This window comes from Carassius gibelio, chromosome A16 (genome assembly GCF_023724105.1).
Source record: "Carassius gibelio isolate Cgi1373 ecotype wild population from Czech Republic chromosome A16, carGib1.2-hapl.c, whole genome shotgun sequence".
NCBI classification, from domain to species: domain Eukaryota; kingdom Metazoa; phylum Chordata; class Actinopteri; order Cypriniformes; family Cyprinidae; genus Carassius; species Carassius gibelio.
Window position 1 is genome coordinate 10,235,856 of NC_068386.1, and position 23,799 is coordinate 10,259,654.

At 35.0% G+C, this 23,799-nt stretch overlaps 3 protein-coding genes across 4 annotated transcripts; 1 reads left to right on the top strand and 2 right to left on the bottom strand.

Moving 5' to 3' along the window:
- Positions 1 to 15: 15 nt before the first annotated feature.
- On the bottom strand, positions 16 to 8,123 carry LOC128030573 (transmembrane channel-like protein 7). The gene is made up of 16 exons (XM_052618304.1): positions 7,907 to 8,123; positions 6,443 to 6,617; positions 6,081 to 6,223; positions 5,708 to 5,872; positions 4,978 to 5,063; positions 4,341 to 4,486; positions 4,103 to 4,250; positions 3,358 to 3,516; positions 2,951 to 3,105; positions 2,546 to 2,672; positions 1,792 to 1,889; positions 1,489 to 1,672; positions 1,270 to 1,400; positions 996 to 1,151; positions 685 to 763; positions 16 to 421 (listed from the first exon to the last, which is right to left on the bottom strand). The coding sequence occupies exons 1-16, from the start codon at positions 7,947 to 7,949 to the stop codon at positions 239 to 241; spliced, it is 2,178 nt and encodes a 725-aa protein (XP_052474264.1). The 5' UTR covers positions 7,950 to 8,123; the 3' UTR covers positions 16 to 238.
- Positions 8,124 to 10,254: 2,131 nt separating this feature from the next.
- On the bottom strand, positions 10,255 to 14,338 carry LOC128030574 (lysophospholipid acyltransferase 7). 2 transcript variants are annotated; one of them, XM_052618305.1, is made up of 10 exons: positions 14,188 to 14,338; positions 13,803 to 13,879; positions 13,601 to 13,680; positions 13,086 to 13,215; positions 12,865 to 12,991; positions 12,627 to 12,783; positions 12,040 to 12,235; positions 11,755 to 11,907; positions 10,862 to 11,038; positions 10,255 to 10,767 (listed from the first exon to the last, which is right to left on the bottom strand). In XM_052618305.1, the coding sequence occupies exons 3-10, from the start codon at positions 13,674 to 13,676 to the stop codon at positions 10,380 to 10,382; spliced, it is 1,404 nt and encodes a 467-aa protein (XP_052474265.1). In that variant the 5' UTR covers positions 13,677 to 13,680; positions 13,803 to 13,879; positions 14,188 to 14,338; the 3' UTR covers positions 10,255 to 10,379. The 2 variants fall into 2 exon arrangements, with proteins under 2 accessions (XP_052474265.1, XP_052474266.1); XM_052618306.1 differs by having other exon boundaries at positions 13,803 to 13,828; positions 14,188 to 14,329.
- Positions 14,339 to 14,731: 393 nt separating this feature from the next.
- LOC128030575 (glutathione S-transferase kappa 1) lies at positions 14,732 to 17,756 on the top strand. The gene is made up of 8 exons (XM_052618308.1): positions 14,732 to 14,890; positions 15,423 to 15,494; positions 15,582 to 15,663; positions 16,332 to 16,460; positions 16,659 to 16,804; positions 16,998 to 17,114; positions 17,212 to 17,305; positions 17,490 to 17,756. The coding sequence occupies exons 2-8, from the start codon at positions 15,423 to 15,425 to the stop codon at positions 17,537 to 17,539; spliced, it is 690 nt and encodes a 229-aa protein (XP_052474268.1). The 5' UTR covers positions 14,732 to 14,890; the 3' UTR covers positions 17,540 to 17,756.
- Positions 17,757 to 23,799: the final 6,043 nt, after the last annotated feature.

The window sequence follows — 23,799 nt, forward strand, 5'->3', positions numbered from 1 at the left end:
ATATATATTCTATGATTAATAGAGAACACTGAAATATAAATCTTTTGTAACATTAAAAATGTCTTTTTTTTACTTTTAATCAAATGTATGCATCCTTTCTGAATAAAAGTATTAATCTCCTTAAAACAATTATTCCTGACCCCAAATCTTTTAATGGTGTGAAAAAATCATTGCTTGTATTTCTGTTAAATAATGGAGTGCACAGTTTTCAGAATTCTAGTATAAACTTATATTAGTCTTAATATGGATTTGGATCTTCATTGGGGTCAAATGCATAATTGTTATATTGATTCCACTGTGGTGATGTGTGGTAGAAGGGCTCAGTCTCTCTCAGGGGCTGCTGTGGTTCACGGTGTAAGTTCTGCATTGTGGCATTTAGCTCTTCAATTTGTCTAACCAGGAACTGCTTGTCACGCTGTTCCTGTTAAACCCAGATAAATATGGATTAAAGGACATATTAATAATGGCTCCAGTCAGAGGATAAATTGGAAACGAGAAAGATTTAGTAATACCTTTACTGATATTTCTATAATATTCAAATCAAAAACACTTTTTTCTGTGCTTAAAAGGTATACAAATGACTGTAACCAAATACCAAATATTTTTATATCATACAATTACACAATTTAAATATGCAAAATCATTCTAGTCTGTGAATTGGATTGCTAATGACAAAGAACTTACCAGTTTACACTGTGATTTCAGCAGTGCTACACTTTTCCCATGGACAGATGTTAAAACGTTCACATAGCAGAGGAGCACACTGTATATTAAATATCAAATACCATGTAAAAATCAGTCCGAATCCTGCAGCAATATACTTACGCATCATCTCTTAAGCAATCCATAATAAGAATTCATTATAAGAATCTCAGTGCTTTTAGACAAATTACTGTTATGGAAATATTGAATATGGTACTTGAATGCATGTTGATAAAAGTTTTACATGAAACCATAAAGAAATCCTGAACTGAACCAAGGCTGTTTATACTGACCAGGAGAAGATGAAGAGTGGTATAGAGCATTTCTGGGAGCCAATATAAAACAGGAATTCTTTACTGCTGCTGCTTAGCATTTTAACAGCTTCTGGTACAACTTCCCACATTGCTGGGTAAATGCGGAAAGGCCCACAGCCATAAGACGGATGGATCCTACCAAAAAAACAAGAGAGAAGGTCTACATAACACTTGACATATACATGATTATACACAAATATTCTGTCAATAAAATCAATATGCTACAACATGGAAAGTGACAGGCCTCACTCACTTAGACACACTGTAAAGGAGAACCACACTGGACAACATCCATCCAAAGAGCAGAACCAACAGGAAGAAGAAATTGGAGGTGGTGGATCGGAAGTTTCTTGTTGCTGGTTGACAGTTCTGGAAGAGAGTTATCTGATACAAGCAAAGAGAAAAAAAATGAGCAATTGCAATTAATTTCAAATGTAAATGTGTGTGTCTGAGAAAAGCATGGTCGTGGTACCTTTTTGCAGTAAAAAAAGAAAATGAATTTGATGGTGTTGATGAATGGCAGCAATGGACAGAAAAGAGCTCCAGTCCAAACTACTGTTTGACTGTAAACTAGAGCAAGAACATTTGGGGCAACCAGAAACTCCTGTCGTCCCACCCACTGAGTTAGTTTACATGAGCAATGATCAACCACGATCCTGAACATGGCAAAAAGATGTTATAGACTTAAATTTTTAAATGTAGGAATGTATACATATATACATATACCGTACATATATATTTAATATAGACCCAATATACAAATGTGCAAACAGACCTGCGTGGGAATTCTACCAGGATTAGTGTAGTGATGGTGATCAGGAAGTCAAAAAGAGTTAGTTTATACATTTCCTGTCCAACCCGTGTCTCCCAGCACTACATGGTTGTGAGAAAGAGATTGAAAGTAAAAAATAAATAAAATTTAAAAAGGTACCTTTTTTAGATTATTTAGGCATTAAACTGTGAAACATCTATAGTAAAACAATCAGTATATCTTTCATATATCATTTTTTATTTTTTTAAGATTTTGTAATTTTTTTATTCATGCATTAGAATGCCTTAATCAATCAAATGCGACAGTTAAGCAATTTACATTGTTGCAAAGATTTCTATTTCAAATAAATCTTTTGAACTTCCTATTTATCAAAGAATCCTTAAAAAAAAAAAAAAATTTAAAAAGATTTCCACCAAAACATTAAGCTGCAAACATTAGTATCAAGAAATATTTTTGTGCATCAAATCAGCAATATTAGAATGATTCCTGAAGGATTGTGTAACATTGAAGACAGGAGAAGTGGCTGTTGGAAATTCAGCTTTACCATCAAAGGAATAAATAAAATTTAAAAACATATTAAAATAGAAAACAGTTATTTAAATTTTTAAAAATATTTAAATATGAATGTTTTTACTGTATTTACAGCCTTGGTAAGCATGAGAGACTTCTTTAAAAAGCATTTTAAAAATCTTATGGATCATAGAAATGGTAGAGTATCTGACCAATTTAGGAATGAGAGCATATCTTAGTTGCTTACCTTATATTGGTCGTAATAATAACTACAGGGTTCGCAGTTTCCACTGTTGATTTCTCCCTTACAGGTAATCTGCTCCCACAGAGTGTACAGCAAAACACCCAAACTCACCAAACGCAGGAAAACTGCCCTACAATGACCAATACAAAGAATTACTAAAATTCAGCAAGCAGAAGAATAATGACAAAGACAAAATGAAAGACAGCAGTGGTTGAATAGACAATGTGTGAGTATTTAGAGAAAATGAATGGCACTTCATTTGAAAGCATTCACTTTCGAAAGCTATTTAATGAGAGTCACAATAGAAATTGAGGCTTGATCCAAGGCTAAACAGGAATTGCTCTTCATCTATCTGCTCTTGTCCTCTTTGATATCTTTTTTCTGTGTGGGTGTGAGCGTTGATCGAACCTCAATAAGGCCAGGATAACAGTGGTACTTGGAGAATACTTTTCCAGTAATGCTATCTTGTCACACAGCAATGGGACCACAAAATTGCTTGCTGTTATCACCATGGAGGGTAAGTATTGCAGCAGTAGCCCCACAAAGCCTGTTGTTTTCCTAGACTGAAAGAAAGGGAGATTTTATCCAATTAATTATTGTAAATCAAAGCTAGACAGGGTGATCAGAACCTCAACTAAATTAATAAAAACTGATTTTTACTTTATTTTAAACTTCCGTTTAAAAAAAAACCAGCACACAGTCCTAATTCGTCAATCTGAATTTAATGGCCCAAGGCAATATGGGATTTACGTAAATTGTAATGATATTATTTAATGTTAGATACAGTTCTTGGTCTTCTTTTTTTTTTAGCTAACCTGGCTGAATTGAGTTGCCTCTGCAATGCCATAGAAAGCTGCACCGATGAGTATTAAGACTACGAGGTTAAGGAAAACACGTAGTGCATAGAGAGACACTGTTTGGCCCAAAGTTAAGGAGGCAGCCTTTTTCTTAAGCCTTTCCTCTTCTAGATCCACCTAGGTGTGACAGACACAGTGAGAGAGGGAGAAAGAGAGAAAAAAAAGAATCTATTATGAACATTATAGTGCAGGGATAGTTCACCAAAAAATGAAAATGCTATGAAAATGTAATCTTCATCACTTGCTCAGCAATGGATGCTCTGCAGTGAATGGATGCTATCAGACTGACAGTTCAAACAGCTGATGAAAACATCTCAGTAATTAACAATTAACCGGCACAACTGCAGTCCATCAATTGATGTAAGTTACCGTGTTTGTAAAAAAAACAAAAAAAGAGAACAATTGCTTCTGGCCAAATACCAGTCCATAATCCATAATAACACTTCCTCAAGTGAAAAACTCCAAGCCCTGTTATCACCTCACATCAAAATCCACTGATATATTTGTTTAGAACTATTTTGGACTGTATTCATTTGTAAATGGTACTTGATTTAAACATATTGCTCTCTCTCGCTCTTTTTTTTTCTGGGTGAACTATTCCTTTAAAGATTTCTTTTCCATAAGCAAATTTTTAAGTTTCCCCAACACAATTACTCACAGTATGTGTGATATAAAATATAATTATTGTTTGCAATACACAGACCTGTAATCTGTGGCGAAGATTGTTTTGTTTAAGTTTTGTTGTACGGTCTCCTTGGAGACCGTGATCCCATCCTGTAAACACCAGCATACTGTAACCCCCTACTGCTCCTCCACCCGTCACTACGACAAGACGAGCCGTGCCGCCCATTCTGTTGGTCAATCAGAGATGTTAACGAAATACATCAGCAATGTGTTTTCAGTATGTTGGGAGAAAATGTGACAAAACTGACAAGATTCACCTAATAATCATACAAATCAAGCAGAAGAGGAAGTAGAACGCTGCCGTCAACAGATAGGCCAGAGGGATGTTGTAAGAGAATCCATTACTCTCAATCTTTGAATTATTATAATATCCATAAAACAGGTATGAATACTCCATAAAACCCTAAATAAAAAGACAATTGTGATGAGTAAAGATCATTCACCATTTTTGTTTTTATTTTTTATTTTTATTATTATTATTTCAGGCTCACAAATAAGCAAAATTCTCATTCTATTTGCCTTGTTGTCTCTCAGTTATTTGAATTCAAAGTTTAAATTACAAAGTTGTAGGTTTAAATTGAAAAGCTGCCCTGCCAGCTGCCAAAACTAAAGACTGGAGTGTATAGGCTGCGGAATATTCAGCTTTTCCATCACAAATACATTACATACACACACACACACAAATATATATATATATAATAAAACATTAAAATAGAAAAAAAATTCACAAACTTACTGTTTTATTGTATTTTTATCAAATAAAAGCTGTGTTTGTGAGCATAAATTCAAACTCTTAAAAAAACATCTTACCAACCCCAAACCTATGAACAGTCGTCAGAGATTATGTCATCAGAAAACAATAAAAAAAAAAAAAACCTGAATGTGTGTCCATACCGTTCCTGAGACCAGGTCCAGAAAGTATGTGTAAAACACCATCAGGGCATCAGGTTTTGGATCATAATGCAAGCATGACTCAGTGCCTGTTTAAATAAATAAATAAATTTGACTGAACATTAAAAAAAACAACAGTACCATTAAAGTGAACTTAAAGTTAATTAAAAAACAATGAACATTCAAAGCAATTTTTTCTTAAAATGTAATAATATATACTTACTAACAATTTTTGTTTTCTTTTTACAAATATATTTTTGTATGTATATTGTGAATAGTATATTTTAACAAAGAGGGTTACTTGCTAATAGTGTTTTACCCTAAATCCAATCATATTAGTAGTAAAGGGTTAGTAAAATTAGGAAAAATCCCAGCAACCCTTATTACTAATTGCATTTGGTAATGAAAACAGAACAGAACAGGGAAGTATAGACCCATTTTAGTCGGTTTAACATGTTTATAAAGTGATAAGGTTTTCTTTGAAAGGATTAGTTATTATAATGGATTATAAGCTAATTATTTTAAACTTGACATGACATATTGTTTTTGAATTTATTATACCTTTGTGAAGTTAGACTGTGAATGTATTAGCACTAAACTTGTCAGACTGGCCTTGTTGCTTTTATAAATACTGTATACTGTTATCCGATAACCAGTTAGAAAGTTCTCATAAGATGCAATCAAGCATGATAAGTTTGTGTTGTGTTGAATACCAGAGAGACTGTGTTTCTACCGTTTAGATTGACAGTGAGAGCGATGGTGGAGTTGAATTTCATGGAGCGAAACACAATGCTGGGAATGAGGACAAATGCTGCGATTAACAAGGAGGACAGGAAGTTGAGAATGACAAGAAATCTCAGGAACAAGAAGTAGGATCGGACTCCTCCGCCAAAGTGACCTACAAGAAAACAAGTGGATGAAGGACATCAAATATTAAACCCATCTTTTTATTTTATTTTTATTTTGTGTCCAGCTCCACTAGATGGCCTAAATTTGATCTCTTTTTTCTTTACTCAGATTATATTATTTTAGCTGGAAAAATCACATGTATGTGCAAATGAGAGCAGTATTTCTCATTTTTGTAAATTAATTAATACTTTCATCACCTCCTATCCTTTGGATTCCCCTATTCCACAGAACAAAATAGCTGAGAATGTATTTGGCAACCTCACAGAAACGATGAAATGTCTTTGATCGTTTGATGTTCCAAGAGCTAGAAACAACTGGAACTTTCATCTTTTGCACCTGCCTGGAAGAAGACAGCGAAAACAAGCCATATTATGAATTAACTTTCTAAAATTAAAAGTTTTAATATATACTTCTGTCTGAAACTTTAGGGAACTGGAGTTAGAACAGAGGAAAAAATAGTTTTTCTTTAATTCAAGTGTATCCCTAGCTAAATTTTGGTAATGTAAAAATGTAAAAGTTGACACTGGTGCACATATGTAATACAATACTGCATGTATACCATACTGCTCTCTTCAGACTCATGTGCAGCGGCAGCTCTCTGAGATTTTGAGGTTCATTAGAATCTTCAGCATCTTCAGGTGGGGAGGACCAATCAAACTGAACCGCACTTGTGTCTTGGGTAGGCCCTGTCCGCAACCTCAATGAATGCTGGGAACTGTAAGGACTAGGGTAGTCTGTGAGCGTTGAGAGAAAGCAGATGTATTTCAAAGCAATCACAATTACAAAAGTTGGCATGTTAAAATATTTCTGCAAGTGATCGTCGCTTGATTGTGCCATCCCAAAGAAGGACTAAGTCACTTTTACAGACTTTTAAATTAAATGTTCCCTCCTGGTGGAATGACCTGCCCAACTCAATCCGAGCAGCCTTAGCAATCTTCAAGAATCAGCTAAAAACACATCTCTTCCATCTTTATTTGACCCTCTAACTTTTGCACTCACTATTCTAATTCTAATCTTAAAAAAATATCTAATCACCTTTCTTATCTTTTTGTATTCTATCCATTTTCTTTTCATTTATTAAAATAAATGATAAAAAGACCTCTAACACTAGCTTGCTCTATTCTTTTTCTATTCTATCTGTTTTCTTTTTATTTATGATATTATTTAAAAGCCCTTGCTATGTATTCTGTGTTCAAGTTAACTGAGACTTCTTACAGCACTTGTATATCATTGCTCTTTTGTTGTTTTTGATTGCTTCTATTTGTCCTCATTTGTAAGCGTCTGCTAAATGACTAAATGTAATGGTAATGTAAATGTACTGTAAAACTATATATTGCAAAGAAAGAATAATACTGACAGTTAACTGTACTGTGAGACATTATAGTCAAGTACAGTAATGGTTGTGCTTAAAACTGGGACTGAGAACAAAATGGAGCAGCATTTCCCATCAGCTCTGATATGCACTACATTTCTATATATAGCCAAGTCCTATATACAGTACATATTCCTATCAGTTCTCCTTAACACTTCTAAAATAGCATAGACCTTACCCCTAGACTTAACACTGAAAATGAGTGAAATTATTAGGGTCAATTATAATTTCTTTTAGTTTTTCACTACTCAGTGTAATAGATGTCACAAGACCATACAGAATTTAAATGTAAATCTTAAATCAGAAACAACTATTGGAAAGACATTTTCAGAATTCCCCCAAATCACATTTTGTAAGATTATTCAAAAGATTTAATTATTACTTCATTGTAGTGTTACTTTCAATACATTATACAGCAAGAAACTTAAACTCAATACAGTATATTAACATAATTATTGACAGTTTACAGCGGCTATTGAACTGTCAAATATAGTGTCACCAACATAATGTCTCATAAGAGCCTATGATTTTCCAGTTATTCGACTGTAAATAATAGCAATAATTGCCAGCTAATAGTAATATAATAATTGCCAGCTAACCCCCCTTATGTACAACATTAACTCAGTTATACACACATCCACACTGTCTTACCTGGAGATGGATGGACTTGATTGTTGAATTCTCTCAGCTCCATCAGAAACAGGTACAATCAGCATGGATTCCACATATAACAAACAGAAAAAAGACAAAAAGCCAGTCCGGACACCGCAACTGTCAGTAGTGCACAGATAAGACGAATTCACACTGACGGATAAGAACACAGGTGTGTCAGGACTCTGTCATCTGAACTTTGAGTCTCATGGAAATAAACTTTGGAAACACTTCCTTGTACTTATTGCTACCAAAACACTAGCTTCACGTGCTAGGCAGAGATCTAAAAGGCAAAGGCAACCTATTGATAGATCCTGTTACCATGCGTGGATATCTTTAAAGCATTTTTCTTTCTCTGTGCACCGATATAAGATTTAATTAATTAGTTGCCACAGTTTAAATGATGAATAATTGAAGAATGAAGTTTATTTGTTGAATAAAAAGTTTAGTTTCTTATGAGCTTTGGTCAGCGTCTTCCTGTGGTTTATTGCCAGTTAAAAGTGTTGTCATGGAGACAAGGGCATAATGAGCCAGCCTTTATATTAACAGACTATCAAATCTTATAACTATCACACATTGTTAATAAACAAGAGAATTAAAAACTAAAAACGTCCATCTCTCAGTGCAACTTATAAAACATTAACTAAAATGGGGTTGAAAAAAAAAAGAGCTAAAACGAAACAGTTGGTAGGCTACGTTATACATTAACGTTACCGTTTTAATTTTTTTAAAGAAAGAAATGAGCCATGGACACATTACATTGATCAAAAGTTACAGTAAAGACATTTTTAATTCAATAATACATTTATATTTCAAATGTTCAAATGTAGAGCTTTCTACAAAAACAAAATCGTGAAAAACTGTAGGCCTACCATAGTTTGCACAAAAATATTTAGCAACTCTTTTCAACATTGACAATGAGAAAAGAGCACCGATTTTATTTTTGAGCACCAAATCAGCAAATTAAAATGATTTCTGAAGGATCATGTGAAAATTAAAATAATGATAAATTAATAATACATTGAATTATAACAGATTACATATTACCATATAAAGTTTAAAACTCCAGTAATTTGTGACTTTTTTTTATTGTATTCTTAAACAAATAAATGCAGCCTTGTTAAGCATAAGAGATTTCTTGCAAAAATCTGAACAAAAAAAACCTACCATCCCCAAATTTTGACATGGTGTAAGTCAGAGAATAGAATGTGAGCTAATATGGTAGAAAGAAAGAAAAAGAAAAAAACAATATCCATCACAAAAATGTTTGAAACAGTACTGAAAACTGTCACATCATTTAAAAATCAGATCGTTTAACACATTTTGTCTTCAAACTGACATTCCACCTAGAAAAGGAAGTTTGTCTGGGATGAAATATAATCACTGTGATTTTAATGAAAATACTGTGATTTAAAAAAAAAACTCAAAGATTGGAATGGCACATTCTGTGTTTAATACTCCAGAAAAAACATTAGAGATACAACATAGCAGGTAGACATTACAGGAACCATGATACAATCTCAACTGATCAATAAACTAAACACCAGCGCTTCCCTCCAGTGTACCAGGACAAAATATTTTGAATGTTATAGAACCAGACAGTGATTTTGTAAGAATAAAACTTTTGAGCTCTTTTGAAGAGATCTTAGTAATAATGCATTACTTTTGAAATGTGAATTGGTGCAAAATCTTAGCTTGATCTTTTTAATCTGCACTTTACATCATGTGGTATGAAACTGAAAAACGAATGAAAATAGCAAAAACATTCACTCCTACTTTCTGAAAATGGATACTCAATCCATCCCTCAGAATGTATGAAAAACAAGGCAGACTAACTTTAATGTTTCATACATACACCTTATTATTATAAAGGTTGTATTACATCCAATACACCATTAGAGAGAGTAAATCACCACAAATTTGTGCTCATAGTGATATGGGTGCTACAGTTATTTTTTATTATTTTGTAAATTAATTGATTCAGTTATAAGTACTTAATAAGTACTTAATTTGAGTCCTAAGGTCACTGATGACCAGAGAACCACTATTAAAATACAAACCTCCTTTCCAACTGTTTACAGCAACAAGATCATAATTTAAACAATACTGAACTGGTCAGGATAAATATATACAGTTGCACAAAAGAAGCACTTTTCAATATAAGTAACAAAACATAAGATAACATTAAATGATGGAAATGATTTGAGATGTATTTTCACTGCCAATAAGTAACAAAAAAACAGATAACATTAAAATGATGGAAATGATTTGAAAGCTATTTTCACTACCAATAAAATAAAGATTGATATCCTCGGGTCTATAATCTATTACTCTTCTGTCTGTGTGTGTTTTTTTTTTAACACAATACCTTTAATGGCAGTTGATGGCTATTACAGTTCATGTTGGGAAATGGTTTTGCGTAAACATACAAACTCTCCGGTTATCACCACGATCAGCATGTCACACATTCGTTTCACTCAGCCTTCTCTCTTACCACATCCTCTTTCTCTCCTTCACCTCGTTCCCTTCTCTCTCTCTTTTTACCTCCTTTCATCATTTGTCCTACTCCTATACAAATAACAGCAATGATGTGAATTATGAAGTATATGGAGCTCCAGTAGTTGATGGTGTCGCTGGCCTTCAAGAGAACAAATCCCATGCACATGTAGTCGTAAGCCCTCATCTTGAGGAACCAGTGGATCCAGTCGAAGATATTCTGGCCCATCGGCCCTAGACGGGCTCTGACTGATGCCTCCATGGCTGATTCTGCTGCTATACACAATGGGATAGTGAGAAAAGAGAGGTAGTAACCAGCATGGAGGCCATGCCAATAAGCACTGATTAACATAGTCCATCCAGCCCTGGCATAATGTAAGAAAGAGAAAGTTGAAGATTAGTGGTGGTCAATAAGAGCACAATGCAACTGAAACTCAATTGAAATGTACATGCTTTTACCTGAGAGCATACGCTCTGAAAGGAGTATTGGGGTAGATGTAGTTGTGAAGCCACCACTGCACCGTCATGTTCCAGTAGCGCATGCCATGCCGAACCTTTACGCAGAAATCTGTATTATAACAGTCAATGTTCTGGATCGTTTTAAAGTCATACTCCACAGCTGTGTTTGGATCAGGACTGAAATATAAACAACATTTTGTTAACATTATCAACCACATGATCAAACTACAAGTCAGCTTCTAATTTCCTGTAGATAGTCTAGCAAAAGAAGCTTGTAGATAACACACTTAAGAAATTACCAGCAAAACTGTTTGCAACTTTGATAATAATGATAATAATAATAATAATTTTTGAGCACCAAATCACTGTATTTGAATGATTCCTGAAAGATCTTATGACATTAAAGACTGTAGCAAAGACTTTTGAAAATTCTGATTTCCATCAAAGGAATAAATTACATTTTAAAATAAAATAATATATATATATAAATATATAATTAGAAAAGCTGTTTCACATTTAAGTGATACTGCACTTTATATTTTTTAACAAAATGCAGCCTTGGTGAGCATAAAAGTTCTTGCAAAAACATTAACAAAATCCCTAAACTTTTAAATGGTAGAGCAAATATATATTTAGTGATACTTTTCTGTTCCATTTCAAACTACATAACTGTGTCCTCTAATGCTTTTGTAATGTTTTATTGGATCCTGTTTCATTACTGTAAAATGTCCATTTCTCTTCTTGAGTAATTCAAGTTCTATTGTATCCTTTCAAGATTGTACACTGTTATTTCCTGGTATAGACATATCTGTAGGTGGACTTTAAAATCATCATATTTCCAAGTTACAGTCAAACATTACGACTCTATCCGGTAATAAAGTGAATCACCCTACCTATATTTCACCGTTGGCCCTCCTCCAGGTTTAGAAAGCGCCCCATGGGGGTAACAGCCTAGACCTGCACTGATGCAGCCAGCCTCTGCCCCACACCACGCAGAGTAGAAACGCATCCGGAATACAAAGAATATTGCTACCATGTAGAAAAGCCTGAAATATAACACCACTATTATTCTCAATATGTTAAAAATTAGTGATGCAGTATGATTTAATTTTAATATCTCCTTTGGCATTTACTTTTAGACTCAGTTTGGAATGGTATTTTAATTCAGAAAAATTTACCTGTAAAAATAGTTGTGCTCCAGGAATTCATCAGTACGGACATATGACAAGGGAAAGACAGAGTTGACGGCTATGAAGAGAGCTCCATAAACGGGCACCATCTTCAGCCTCTGCAGGCAGGGCTCTTTACCCGGCAATGACAGAGAATTAGACTGATGCAACCAGTCTGCATACGTCTGATAACGGAAGAAGGGACCTGCAGAACACCGGCAAGAGTGGGTGGGAGAAAGAATGGAAAATGAAGGAACGTGAAAGAGAATGATAAGAGTTATCAATGAAGACATGAAGTAGATGTGCAAAGATAACACACGATATTGAGATAGAATGGAGTAAAGGTATGGAATCAAAAGGAATATTGGAATGAAAAATGAGCCACGGTTTGGGAGGACAAATTATGACCAAAGAGGAGCAATAATAAACACAATCAGTTATAAAAATAAACTGGACTCACACATTACTGAACTAGTAGCAGAGAAAAACAGAGAGAGACACGTTAGCATACATGCAAAACAAATAGTTCACAACATATGTATAGACTCAAAAGCATTCCCACATATTCAAATCAACACAAAAATCGTGCAAAATACCTGTCATTATGCCCACATAGCAGTAGCTGTAGGATATAATATCATAAAGTGAAGGCTCATGGGAAAGTCCTCCCACCACTGGGGATTTGGTGAAGGCGCTCACTTCTTTTTTCTTCTCCAAGTGATAACTTTGAATCTCATTGGCTAAACTGACCATCTGTGTATTCGAAACAAACCTCATTAAATATATATCAAGAGTTTAAAACATGGACAAAAGTCTAATTTTATTGTGTTTTACCTTCAGTGTTAACAGAAGTTGAATGGCATTGGCAAAAGGTGTTGGCTGAGGGAGGCCAAACCAGGTGACCAGACGGAAAAAGAGGAGGTACAGAAACGTCCAACCCAAAGACAGAGCAGGGGCACTTCTACACGAAAAAAAAAAAAAAAACAAGGCAGGGGGTACAAGGTTACAGAAGATTCATGCCAAATCCAATGTAAAAGGGCAGATATCATACTAACCGCCAGTTGATTTTTATAATAAGCCATGTTCCTAACACTGTACATAGAGAATGGAGAGTGTGGAGCCCACAGGTTGTTATGGAGATGATCAAACCTAACAGCAATGCTGCCCCCTGCTTGACTGGAGGACCTGGGAAACAATACACAGGAAAATTATTAAGGGCTGTTAAATTCACAATTCTGAATACATCTCTGTTGTGACATACATCTGAGAGTTATAGATTGACGAAAAATAAATAAATAAGTGTGGAAACTTGCATTCCATCCATCGGCTGTAGATTGGATTTTGAGGCATTACACTTATCAATACAGAAAGATGAATATGAGCTTGTCCTGCATAAGTCACAATTACTGCAATTACGAGGGTAAATTATTAAATTTTTTTTTTATCAAACATATACACAGATGAATCATTTACAAGAAGATTTAGAACATGCATTTAAAAGATATGATGAATTTCCATTTCATGCTGAGTTTTTACACATTAATATGAAGAATAACATTGCCAGACTTACTTAGGTAGCGGAAGAGGAATCCTACAGGTATTGATGCAGCAAGGATGCCTAGGTAGACCAATTCATCTGGTGACATCTTTCTGTTTACACCAATAACAAGGTATAACAATAGTCTCACTGTTTAGGATATCATATTTCATAGTCAAGCTTATCAGTCTAACATTCAAATGAAATGTGGGAAAATATAATTAGCATCACTTACCCAACCTCAAATTTAGTTTCTTTCTTCTGTTGAACATAAAAGAAGATTCTGAAAGAATGTGGGTAACTAAACAATTGCTGGTCCCCAATGACATCATAATGAAAAGTAAAGGAGAGAAAAAAGAATTTCTTGTGAACTCTCCTTTTATTCAGTTTGGAAAAATGCCAACATTTAACCAGTCATCCCATATTTTGACTATCCCATCATTACTAAAAAATTAAACAATAGGATGTTGAGGTTATGTTTATCTGAACAGTGATTTGAATCATATGAAATGAATCTAACGTTACTGTAATAGCCTTGCAGATATGCAGACTGACATTGGCACATTTAAACATCTAATATATATCACATTTAATTCTGAAATAACCATAACAATACTTACAGCAGTGATAAATGGAGATGTGCTATCAGAGACGATAAACTCTGGCGGATATTAAAATATCCTGCAGTCTCCTTTAATCGCCCGCGCACTGGCGTGTTCGGTGTTCTGTCCACTTCACTTCCTATTACCGCATATGTTCGTGGATCGCTTTACGGGTTGCCAGATATTAATAATAAACTCAACAGCAAATCAATACAGTGGGAAAATAGGAAACAAATGATACGGGTTCGGTCGATATAATACAAATAAATTATATAGAAAATATGAAAAATAGCTTTATAAAAGTCTTATCAGTCACCAGTGCTGGTGTAATGTGAGAGTTCCTCTTCTTATTATTTATTTATTAATTTTCGGACTGTAAAATATATCTAAACACCAGAAAACTGCAGGTTTTATTCATGAGGTTTACAATAATAAACGTAATCCCCCATATTCAGGAACGTTATGTTTAAATGAAGAAGCATTAACAATATGATTATCTGGCAACCCCTTCAACAGACGGGGACTTTCAGTGCTAGGGGGCGGAGCACTGATACAGCCAGGCGCTCAAGCCTCGAGTTGTTCTGTCATTCCTCAAATATTTTGGAACTTGTTGCGAAAGTTTATCAGTAACTACAAACCACGGTGCGAACAAACCTGCCTGGTGATTAGTTTTTAATCGAAGCAAGCATTTTATTGCATTTGCTTTTCAATTTAAGCAAATGTAATTACAAATTCTTTTATAAATTCTTCACTAACTTTAGAACTAAGTTAACGTTACATGCTGCTTACAGTATGCTTAAACTGACTGCGATTACTTTGGAGTAGTGATGGGAGAAAGAAATGAAGCTTTGCGAAACTTTGTATCAATTTAACCAGTTGCTTCAGAAAATGATTACATTTTATTTGAACCACTCGAAACGCAGTGTTTTGAGTTTGAAATCGTCCTATTTCGAGACAAGTATATTATTTCTGTCTGTGTTGTTCCTAAACGTCGTGCATAATATGCACAAATACATTTTGTTTGTAGCTAATAGAATTAAAACGGTCGTTCTAGTAAACTGTTCTAGCGAATGAGGGGCATTTTGTAGTGGTTGGTGTAACAGTTAATATCTCTTGATCTAACTGCGTTGAACTTTAACACGGTTTCTCAAGTACACAAGTGAAGCAGTAAGGGTAAGGTGCTAGAGTGCATGCAAATTACATGATTCGAATAATCCATATTTAGATTTTGGTTTTGCGGTTTTTCTTAACAGATGTCCAGTTCAAGAAAAGTGGTCGAGTTGTTCTATGATGTTGTTTCTCCGTATTCGTGGCTGGCATTTGAGGTGCGTAATGTTTTTCCCCCCACTTAAAGTAACTTAGTCAATTGTCTGCTCCAGATATTCTCATATTTGTTGATTTCGTGTTTAAAGGTGCTGTGTCGCTATAGAAATGTTTGGAACATCGACCTCAAATTTAAACCGGCATATTTAGGGGGAGTCATGCATGAGTCAGGTAATGGGTAACTTATAACGTTAACGTTGTGTACATATATACACTGCCGTTCAAAAATTTGGGATCAGTAAAATGTAAAAAAATTGTTTTATTTTTTTTAAGAAGTCTCTTCTGCTCGTCAAGGCTGCATTTATTTGATCCGAAATACAGGAACAACAGTAATGATGTGAAATATTTTTACCATTTAAAATAATGGTGTTCTATTTGAATATCCTTTCAAATATAATTTATTCCTGTGATGCAAAGCTTAATTCCAATCAGCATAATTACTCCAGTCTTCAGGGTCACATGATCCTTCAGAAATAATTCCTAAATGCTGATTTAAAATGGCTGATAATGTATATATAGTGAATGTTGTAGTGGCACAATTTGAGTAAAGAGAACTTCAGGATACAATTTCATAAAAACAATAAATAAATAACATCTATCTCCATGGTCATTTCATAATATCTCACATTTTAATCAAATAAGTATTATCCTTGCCTATTTCTGACAACCTAGTTAAAATACCAAAACCAGTGTGGTTTTTATGTTGCATTAATTACTGAAACAGCTCAAAAGTAGCTAATATTAGGCTGTCATGGGCGCAATAATCAAGTTATTTATTAAAGCAATATAAAAGCGCGCTTCTATAAGATAATATATTGTCAAGTTTCTTCTATTTTTAGGAAACCGCCCCCCTGGAATGGTCCCAAATAAGTTTCATTACATGACCACAGATCTGAAGCGGCTGTCTGACTATTTTGGGGTCCATTTGTCTCCACCTTCAAATGTTTTTGAGGCAATGTTTGAGAAAGGTATTCAGACAGTTGTTTCTCATTGCTATGGCACTCATGATCAGATGCACAATGTAAGCCGTATTTATGGATTTTTATGTCATATACAAAAAGAATGTTGGACTTTTTTTAGGAGCAGTTTTATTTTTGAGGGGAATTTTTTATAACTTTCTGTCACAATCACTTTTATTCTCTTTCATCTTCCATCTTTCCACGTAGGCACACTGAATGCGATGCGTTTTGTGACAGCTGTAGCAGAGAAGGAAAAAGGGGGAGACATGCTGGTGGAGAGGGTATCTAGAGAGCTCTGGAAAAGAATCTGGAGTACTGATCAGGATATTACCCAACCTGCCTCACTCACTGAGGTATTCGATACCCAAGATTAGTAGCTTTTAAATGAAGAGGCGTCAGATGCAGAACCTACATTGTAAAATTGCTAATGTGGATTAATTTACATGTTATATATTATGTCATACATACATGACAAATTTTATGATAACCTCTGTTGTACTTCACCACTGTGTTAAAACAGACTTAAGAGAATTTTGTTTTGCACAGGCAGGATTAAAGGCAGGTCTCTCAGCCAATGAGGTGGAGGCAATTCTGACTCTTTCGAAATCTCAGCCAATCAAAGACAAACTGAAGAGTGTCACACAGGAAGCACTGGAGCATAAAGTCAGTGTCTTTGTAACCAGAATGTGTTTGTGGTAGAAATGTAATCTATATTCCTTACAGTGATATCACCACCCCTTTTTTTATTTTATTTTTGCAGTGCTTTGGTTTTCCTTTCATTGTGTGTTATGTGAATGGGAAGCCTGAGGTCTTCTTTGGTTCTGACAGATTTGAGCTCATGGCTCATTGCATCGGTAACTATGGATTTTTATTATAGTCTAATTGGTTATATTTACCGCACCCAGTTTTCTTGATGGTTTATTGGACTTTATCATGTTTTAAACCATAAATTCTTACTAACCTTTGGATATTAAAATCTAAAAATATATCTAATTTTACTATTCATTGTCCAATCCTTGCCTTTCTTTTGTGTTACAGGGGAGAAGTGGGTGGGGCCTCAGCCTGCCAACCCCAGAGCCAAAATGTGATAGATGCTCTTCTATATTTCTAATTAAAATTTTTAAATGGTGTAAATTCATAACGCTCTTACAATATAAACATACTGAATACAAAAGAGAGGGGGAAAAAGCATTGGGAGACAGAAATAATAACATTTGTCTTTATACTATACTGTTCAAAAGTTGTTGTTTTTTTGTGCTCACCAAGGCTGCATTAATTGAATTAAAAATACTGTAAAAACTGTAATGTGGAATATTGCAATTCAAAATAATTTTCTATTTTAATACCTTTAAAAAAAAGCATTTTTTTACTGTGATGGTAAAACTGAATTTTCAGCAGCGATTATTAGTCTTCAGTGCATTTACATTAACATTTAATCTTTAGCAGACCATTTTATCCAAAGGGACTTAGAAATGAGAACAACAGAAATAATGAGACCAACGAGAGAACAACAGTTTACAAGTGGCATTTAAAAAAAATAAAAAAGAAGAATAGTATTAATAATAGAATGGAATAAAAAAGGTAAGTGCTTGTATTAGTTGGTCAGCTGCTGGCGAAAAAGATGTGTCTAGAAAATGGCTAACCAGTGTTAATATTAATATTGTGTGATTGAATAAATATCTCATCATATCCAACATTGTCACTTCATACTCCAGTCTAGTAGGTGGCAGAAATACACCATAAACTGATCTGACCATTGCCATTAGACAGAATCAGAAGAAATAGATCCTTAAAGCTGCGGTAGGTAACTTTTGACGCTCTAGCGGTTAATAAACAGAGCTGCTTGCGTCTTGCGGAAGAACATCGTAGCCGGAACTACTTCTCTCTGTTTATGTCTATGAAGAATCACAAAGGTACTGGGTTACTCCGCCGCGGTACCCCGAAGCAATCTAAAATAGTCCGAATATAAACACTTATTATAGGTGCACCCTAGTGATTCAGGACAAGCTAAAAACACGGTTTGGAAAATGGATTCATGGTGTACGCTTATTATATAAATTTTTCTACATTTTGAACACAAAGTTACGGACCCCAGCTCTGATTGGTTGTTTCTTACCGGGAGCGGATGACTTTCTGCAAATAGCAATAGGACCACTGGGAGGAGCCAGAGGAGCTTGATTTTTTCACATATTCTACTGTCAGGACATAATGACAGGTTTAAAGGGGGGGTGAAATGCTCGTTTTTACTCAATATCCTGTTAATCTTGAGTACCTATAGAGTAGTACTGCATCCTTCATAACTCCAAAAAGTCTTTAGTTTTATTATATTCATAAGAGAAAGAAAGTCTGTACCGATTTTTCCCAGAAAAACACGACCGACTGGAGGCGTGACGTGTGGGCGGAGCTAAAGAATCACCAGCGCCAGTAGGCTTTTGCGTTGAGAGCATTTGGAAGCTGACATTACCTTGAGGAAAAACCATCATCCAAAACAAACCATGGCTAACAGTCAGATTCAGTCGTTTATTTATGATCCAGAATCAGATCCCGAGGCTGAAACTGAACGAGAGCAGCAGCAGCAACGACTCGCTCCAAGCGGGGCTCGACCCGGGTCTCCGATGGGAGACGGACGCACTAACAAGGAGGCAGAGATATTTGAAACAGTTTTACTCACCGCATGCGGTTCCAACACACGATCGTGACCCTTTTTCCTTGGGATTGCATCATCCTTAAGAAATAAACGATACGCAAATCCGTCGTCAAACTGGACCTTGTTTGTAAAACAAGCATTTTCGAAATGCAGGGAACAAACACTTGCACAACTCCGTTGATGCTCTGTAAAAATAAACTCCATCCACTGGTCCCTTAATGCTGTTTTTTCTTTGGTAATCTGTGCAGGGTTGTCTTGCCCTGGCAACAAAAACACACTCCTTTTGTGACATTTCGCGACGCTCTCGCTCTGCCTCTGATCAGTGATTGTCTGTGCTCAGCCTCTCTCTGCTCTGCTATACGGGAGCGCGCGCTCTTCCGGCAGAAGTGCCCTTAAGACCCATATAAGGAAATTCCGCTCCATCTAACGTCACACAGAGCCATACTCGAAAAAAACTTTCCAAAACTTGTGACAAACTGGAAGGAGTATTTTTGGAACAGAAATACTCCTTCAAACGTACAACTTAATTTTTGAAACTTTGTCCATGTTTAGCATGGTAATCCAACTCTTAAACAGTGTAAAAAACTCAGTATGCATGAAATAGCATTTCACCCCCCCTTTAACAAATATGTAAAAAATATATTTTTACAAAAGTTACCTACTGCAACTTTAAATATGGGTAGAGGACAACACCAAGGGTAGATTTCACATATGCATGTAAATTACATTATCCCACTGTTTCAACTGAGTATACTGTAACCGTGATGCAACCAAACGCAGCTGGTAAAGTCACAGCATTTCAGCCAGGATTCTCACTCTTATGAAAACCAGATTCGAGGACATTTACAGGCACCTTTTATTTCATATCAAGCACCTTAAGAAATCACATTCCAGTATATGTGTAATAAATTGCAGTTTCATATTTCTTTTTTCATATGTTTCTACATTTAACTGCAAATAACAGTTAAAAACTACCAATTTCTTTACATATTTCAAAAATTCTTTACTACTTTTCTATCTTTGCAATATGTATTTATACACATTAATGCAAAAGTGGTTCAACCGTAACGTTATGAAGCGATGACAATATTTTTTGTACACAAAGAAAACAAAAATAATGACTTTATTCAACAATTTGGTGCGGTGGAGTATCCCTTTAAAGGCAGGTCTCTCAGCCAGTGAGGTGGAAGAAATTCTAATTCTTTCCAAATGGATCTTGTCAATGGCTTTTTTTTTTCTTTGTCATTTCATAGTAACAAATAAATTACTTGTTTTCACAGTTGGTTTCACTTTTTCTTCCAGTCATTGTGTCTGATATGAACGGGAAAACTGAGGTCTTCTTTGGTTCTGACAGATTTGAGATCATGGCTCATTGCATCGGTAACTATGAACTAGGGATGTAAACTGTTGACGAATTACCCGAAAACCTTTATTAACAATTAGTTTAACTAATGACATCGTTGATTATTTTATACATTTACATTATGCTTTATATTTTTGGAAAGGTTACTTCAATTACTGTCATGTAAAAAAGTGTAAACTAGTCTGGGTTCGTCTATGAACAATTCTTTAATTTTGAACTTATCTTTCAAATAACCAACAAGTGAATCATTTATTTAGTCTTGGCAACACATGTGCAACAATCTTATAGTCTCATAAAAGACCGTTTGTACACACACCACGCACATGAAATCAATCACACATACTGTTTTTAAAATTCAAAGAGTACCTTCCACGTATTAGAATGTCAAAAGTGTTTGAGTTTGTGGAGCATAAGAATGTGTGTGAATATTTCATAAATTTCATATATGTATGCAAAGACTTTATAGCTGTGGCTGGAGTGAGTAACAATAAATGTGCGGGGGGCCCCCTAAATTTGTAATGGTATTAGACCCAAACATTTTTGGGTGCAAAAATTTTGACAAAAATGCCCCTGTGCTGTTAAAACAAATATATCACGGCTGTCATGAATAAATGTACAATTAAATAAGAAAGTGTTGACTGTGGCATTAAATTTAGATCTGCTTATGTTGTGTCTTCTGTTTTACACGTTTAACAGCGTTGAGCATTATAACTGATCACACACGATTCTGTTGATCTTATGAATGCAATGGCCAATCAGACTACCCGGTACTTGCCTAAAAGATGGATTTATGATGTGTGCAGGGCCGGCACTACCTATAGTCAGAGCAGGCTGTTGCCTGGGTCCTCAGGCTTTGAGGTGGGGACTCCATAACCGTAACATCCCCTAAATGCAAGTCCACCAGTCAAGACAGGCAGCAAAATACTAGCCTCACTGTCATTGGTATATTTGAATTGTCACTCACCTGCAATTAAACCAATTAATGTTGCTGTTTCAAAGTGTGTCAAAGTAAGTGTACTGTGATTTACTGTTCATTGTCCATTCATTCTCTTTCTTTTATATTGCAGGAGAGAAGTGAGTGGGGCCTCACCCTAACAAGCCCACAGCCACAATGTGATCACTACTCCTCCATGCTCTATTTCACAACTTCTAAATAAATTGTGAAAGTGGTGTAAATTCCCATTGTTTCAATTCAACAGCAGACACATACACACACACACTTACATCTAAAAGAGGACATTGACTTCTAATCTTTTAAATACAGATAGGGGCCTGTGTTGCCAATTTAGCTATTTTGTAGCTCGATTTAGCGACTTCCCCACCCCTTTTGAGATTTTTTTCAAAAGTTCAGAGACAAATATAACTTCTTGGACAAACCTTATTTAAGTTCTCATCTTGCTCATTGATATACATTCATCTTCATATAGATCAGTCAATTTGCCATTAAGATGTAGTGACATTTAGCTACCAGTTTTAGCTACTTTCAACTGAAAGCAGTTGGCAACACTGCTAGGGGCAGATCTACTGGTGTGGCATTGGCTCACTCTGAGAAAATGCATTGCCACCAGTGTTACCAACTGTTTTACATTTTTTTTACAATTAAAAAATAATAATTGACTATTTTCATATGGTGTAAAATATTTAGTCCATGTCTGATGATGTGTGTAGACCTTAAATAATTTTGATTTTTATAAAGGCTCTTCCATTTACTGTCAAGATAAAAAAATAAAAATAAATTATTCAAAAAGCAGTCCTTTCTCTTGCAAGATAAGCAAGCATTTATACATGCTTTGTGAAATACTTTTAGATAAAAAAATTAAGGAGTTCTAAATTTAGGACGGACACGCCCATTATTTTAAAGATTTTGTCCTAAATCATCAAGTTACGAGCTACTTTTAGCCTTAAGATGTTATGCGAATACAGGCCCCGATTTTAACTTGATAAACTATGTTGGCTCGATAAAGTCTTGACATGGTCTTGACTAGTAAAAGGAGATTTAGAGAGTGTGTGAGAGAGAGAGAGAGAGAGAGAGATCGTAGGCAGTTGCTAGGGTTTTGCTAAATGGTTGCTATGGTACTCTGGGTGACCTTCCATAATGTCCACCTAAGACAGACGTTTTTGTTGCTCTCAAACATGATGCACTACAATTTGTGATTTATGTCATCTGAGCAGCCTGTGCATTATTACTAAAATATTCTTATATTTACATTAATGAGAGACCTACTGTCATGAGCTCAGAAACTTTTACTAATTTAATAGCCATCATCTTGGTGCCCTGGATATTTATATTTTAATATTTATTTGTAATAGTTTTTAAACATTATAGAATACTTTATGGTAATGCTACTGTTCTGCAAATTCATGCACACAGATATATATATATCAGACCAGAAATCCATGATACACTGATTACATGCACTTACTTTAGTTTTGGCATTTACATTTCTAGAATTAAAAAATAATTTACCTTATTTACCTGGGTGTAAAATATTAGTCCAGGTCTGATAATGTGTGGACCTTAAAGGAACACTCCACTTTTTTTGAAAATAGGCTCATTTTCCAACTCCCCTAGAGTTAAACAGTTGTTTTACAGTTTTTTAATCCATTCAGCCGGGTACAAAGTGTAGTGTTCCTTTAAAATATTATTCTGTGTTAAATATAAACAATTAGCATGGTCTATAGATTTAGCCAGTAAAGACCTATTTTTAAAATATTGGCCTTTTGTCATGTTTGATCACTTTTTATCATATTTATTTATTGCTTGCTGATTAACCGATTTTAACTGGTTAGTGATGCACCTGAATGTTCAATTGTAAGTTCCTACTATGGACTTTTTGAAGTCCTACTTCCTAAGTCCTAAAACCATCAGCTGTCAGACACTGAATGCAAGTGCTGACGAAACCATTTTCATTCCAAACGAAAAGTAGATGAAAGGTAAACCTGCACACCCTCTTTTACTGTGTTTGATTGAGCCAGGAGTTGTGCCCGGATGTCTGAACATCCTAGAGGAGCTTGAGGAGCTGGATAATCAGGTTTTGGTTTGGTTATATTCCGGAAGAAGAAGAAAATGTTACATATGCTGAAAGTGATAGATGAGATAAGTTTAACACAAGTGGCCATAAAGGCAGTGTCTGAGCATTTAACTGGATATAGTGCAATTTCATATGGTTTGACAGCAGTGAAAGGCAGAATTGGCTCGGCACTATAATAAAGCCTTTGGTTGTAAAAAAAAAAAAAAAAAGAATGTTTTAGCACTACAGAAAAGGAGGGTGTTACCAACAACAGCAAGTGTAGAGACAGAGCACAGGTGACCAGGGTGGAGCTAAGTCTCCAACAAA

Bases quoted from the DNA above. Each gene is read 5' to 3' on its own strand.
- LOC128030573 (XM_052618304.1), bottom strand. From the start codon at position 7,949: ATGGAGCTGAGAGAATTCAACAATCAAGTCCATCCATCTCCAG. The intron at 3,106-3,357 runs GTTAGCTAAAAA...CCTTTCTTTCAG, and splicing joins AGGCAACTCAATTCAGCCAG to TCTAGGAAAACAACAGGCTT. The intron at 1,152-1,269 runs GTGAGTGAGGCC...TTTTTTTGGTAG, and splicing joins CTCCTTTACAGTGTGTCTAA to GATCCATCCGTCTTATGGCT.
- LOC128030575 (XM_052618308.1), top strand. From the start codon at position 15,423: ATGTCCAGTTCAAGAAAAGTGGTCGAGTTGTTCTATGATGTTGTTTCT. The intron at 15,495-15,581 runs GTGCGTAATGTT...TCGTGTTTAAAG, and splicing joins ATTCGTGGCTGGCATTTGAG to GTGCTGTGTCGCTATAGAAA. The intron at 17,306-17,489 runs GTAACTATGGAT...TTTGTGTTACAG, and splicing joins GCTCATGGCTCATTGCATCG to GGGAGAAGTGGGTGGGGCCT.
- LOC128030574 (XM_052618305.1), bottom strand. From the start codon at position 13,676: ATGTCACCAGATGAATTGGTCTACCTAGGCATCCTTGCTGCATCAATA. The intron at 12,784-12,864 runs GTAAAACACAAT...TCGAATACACAG, and splicing joins AACTTCTGTTAACACTGAAG to ATGGTCAGTTTAGCCAATGA. The intron at 11,039-11,754 runs GTAGGGTGATTC...TTTATATTTCAG, and splicing joins GGGCCAACGGTGAAATATAG to TCCTGATCCAAACACAGCTG.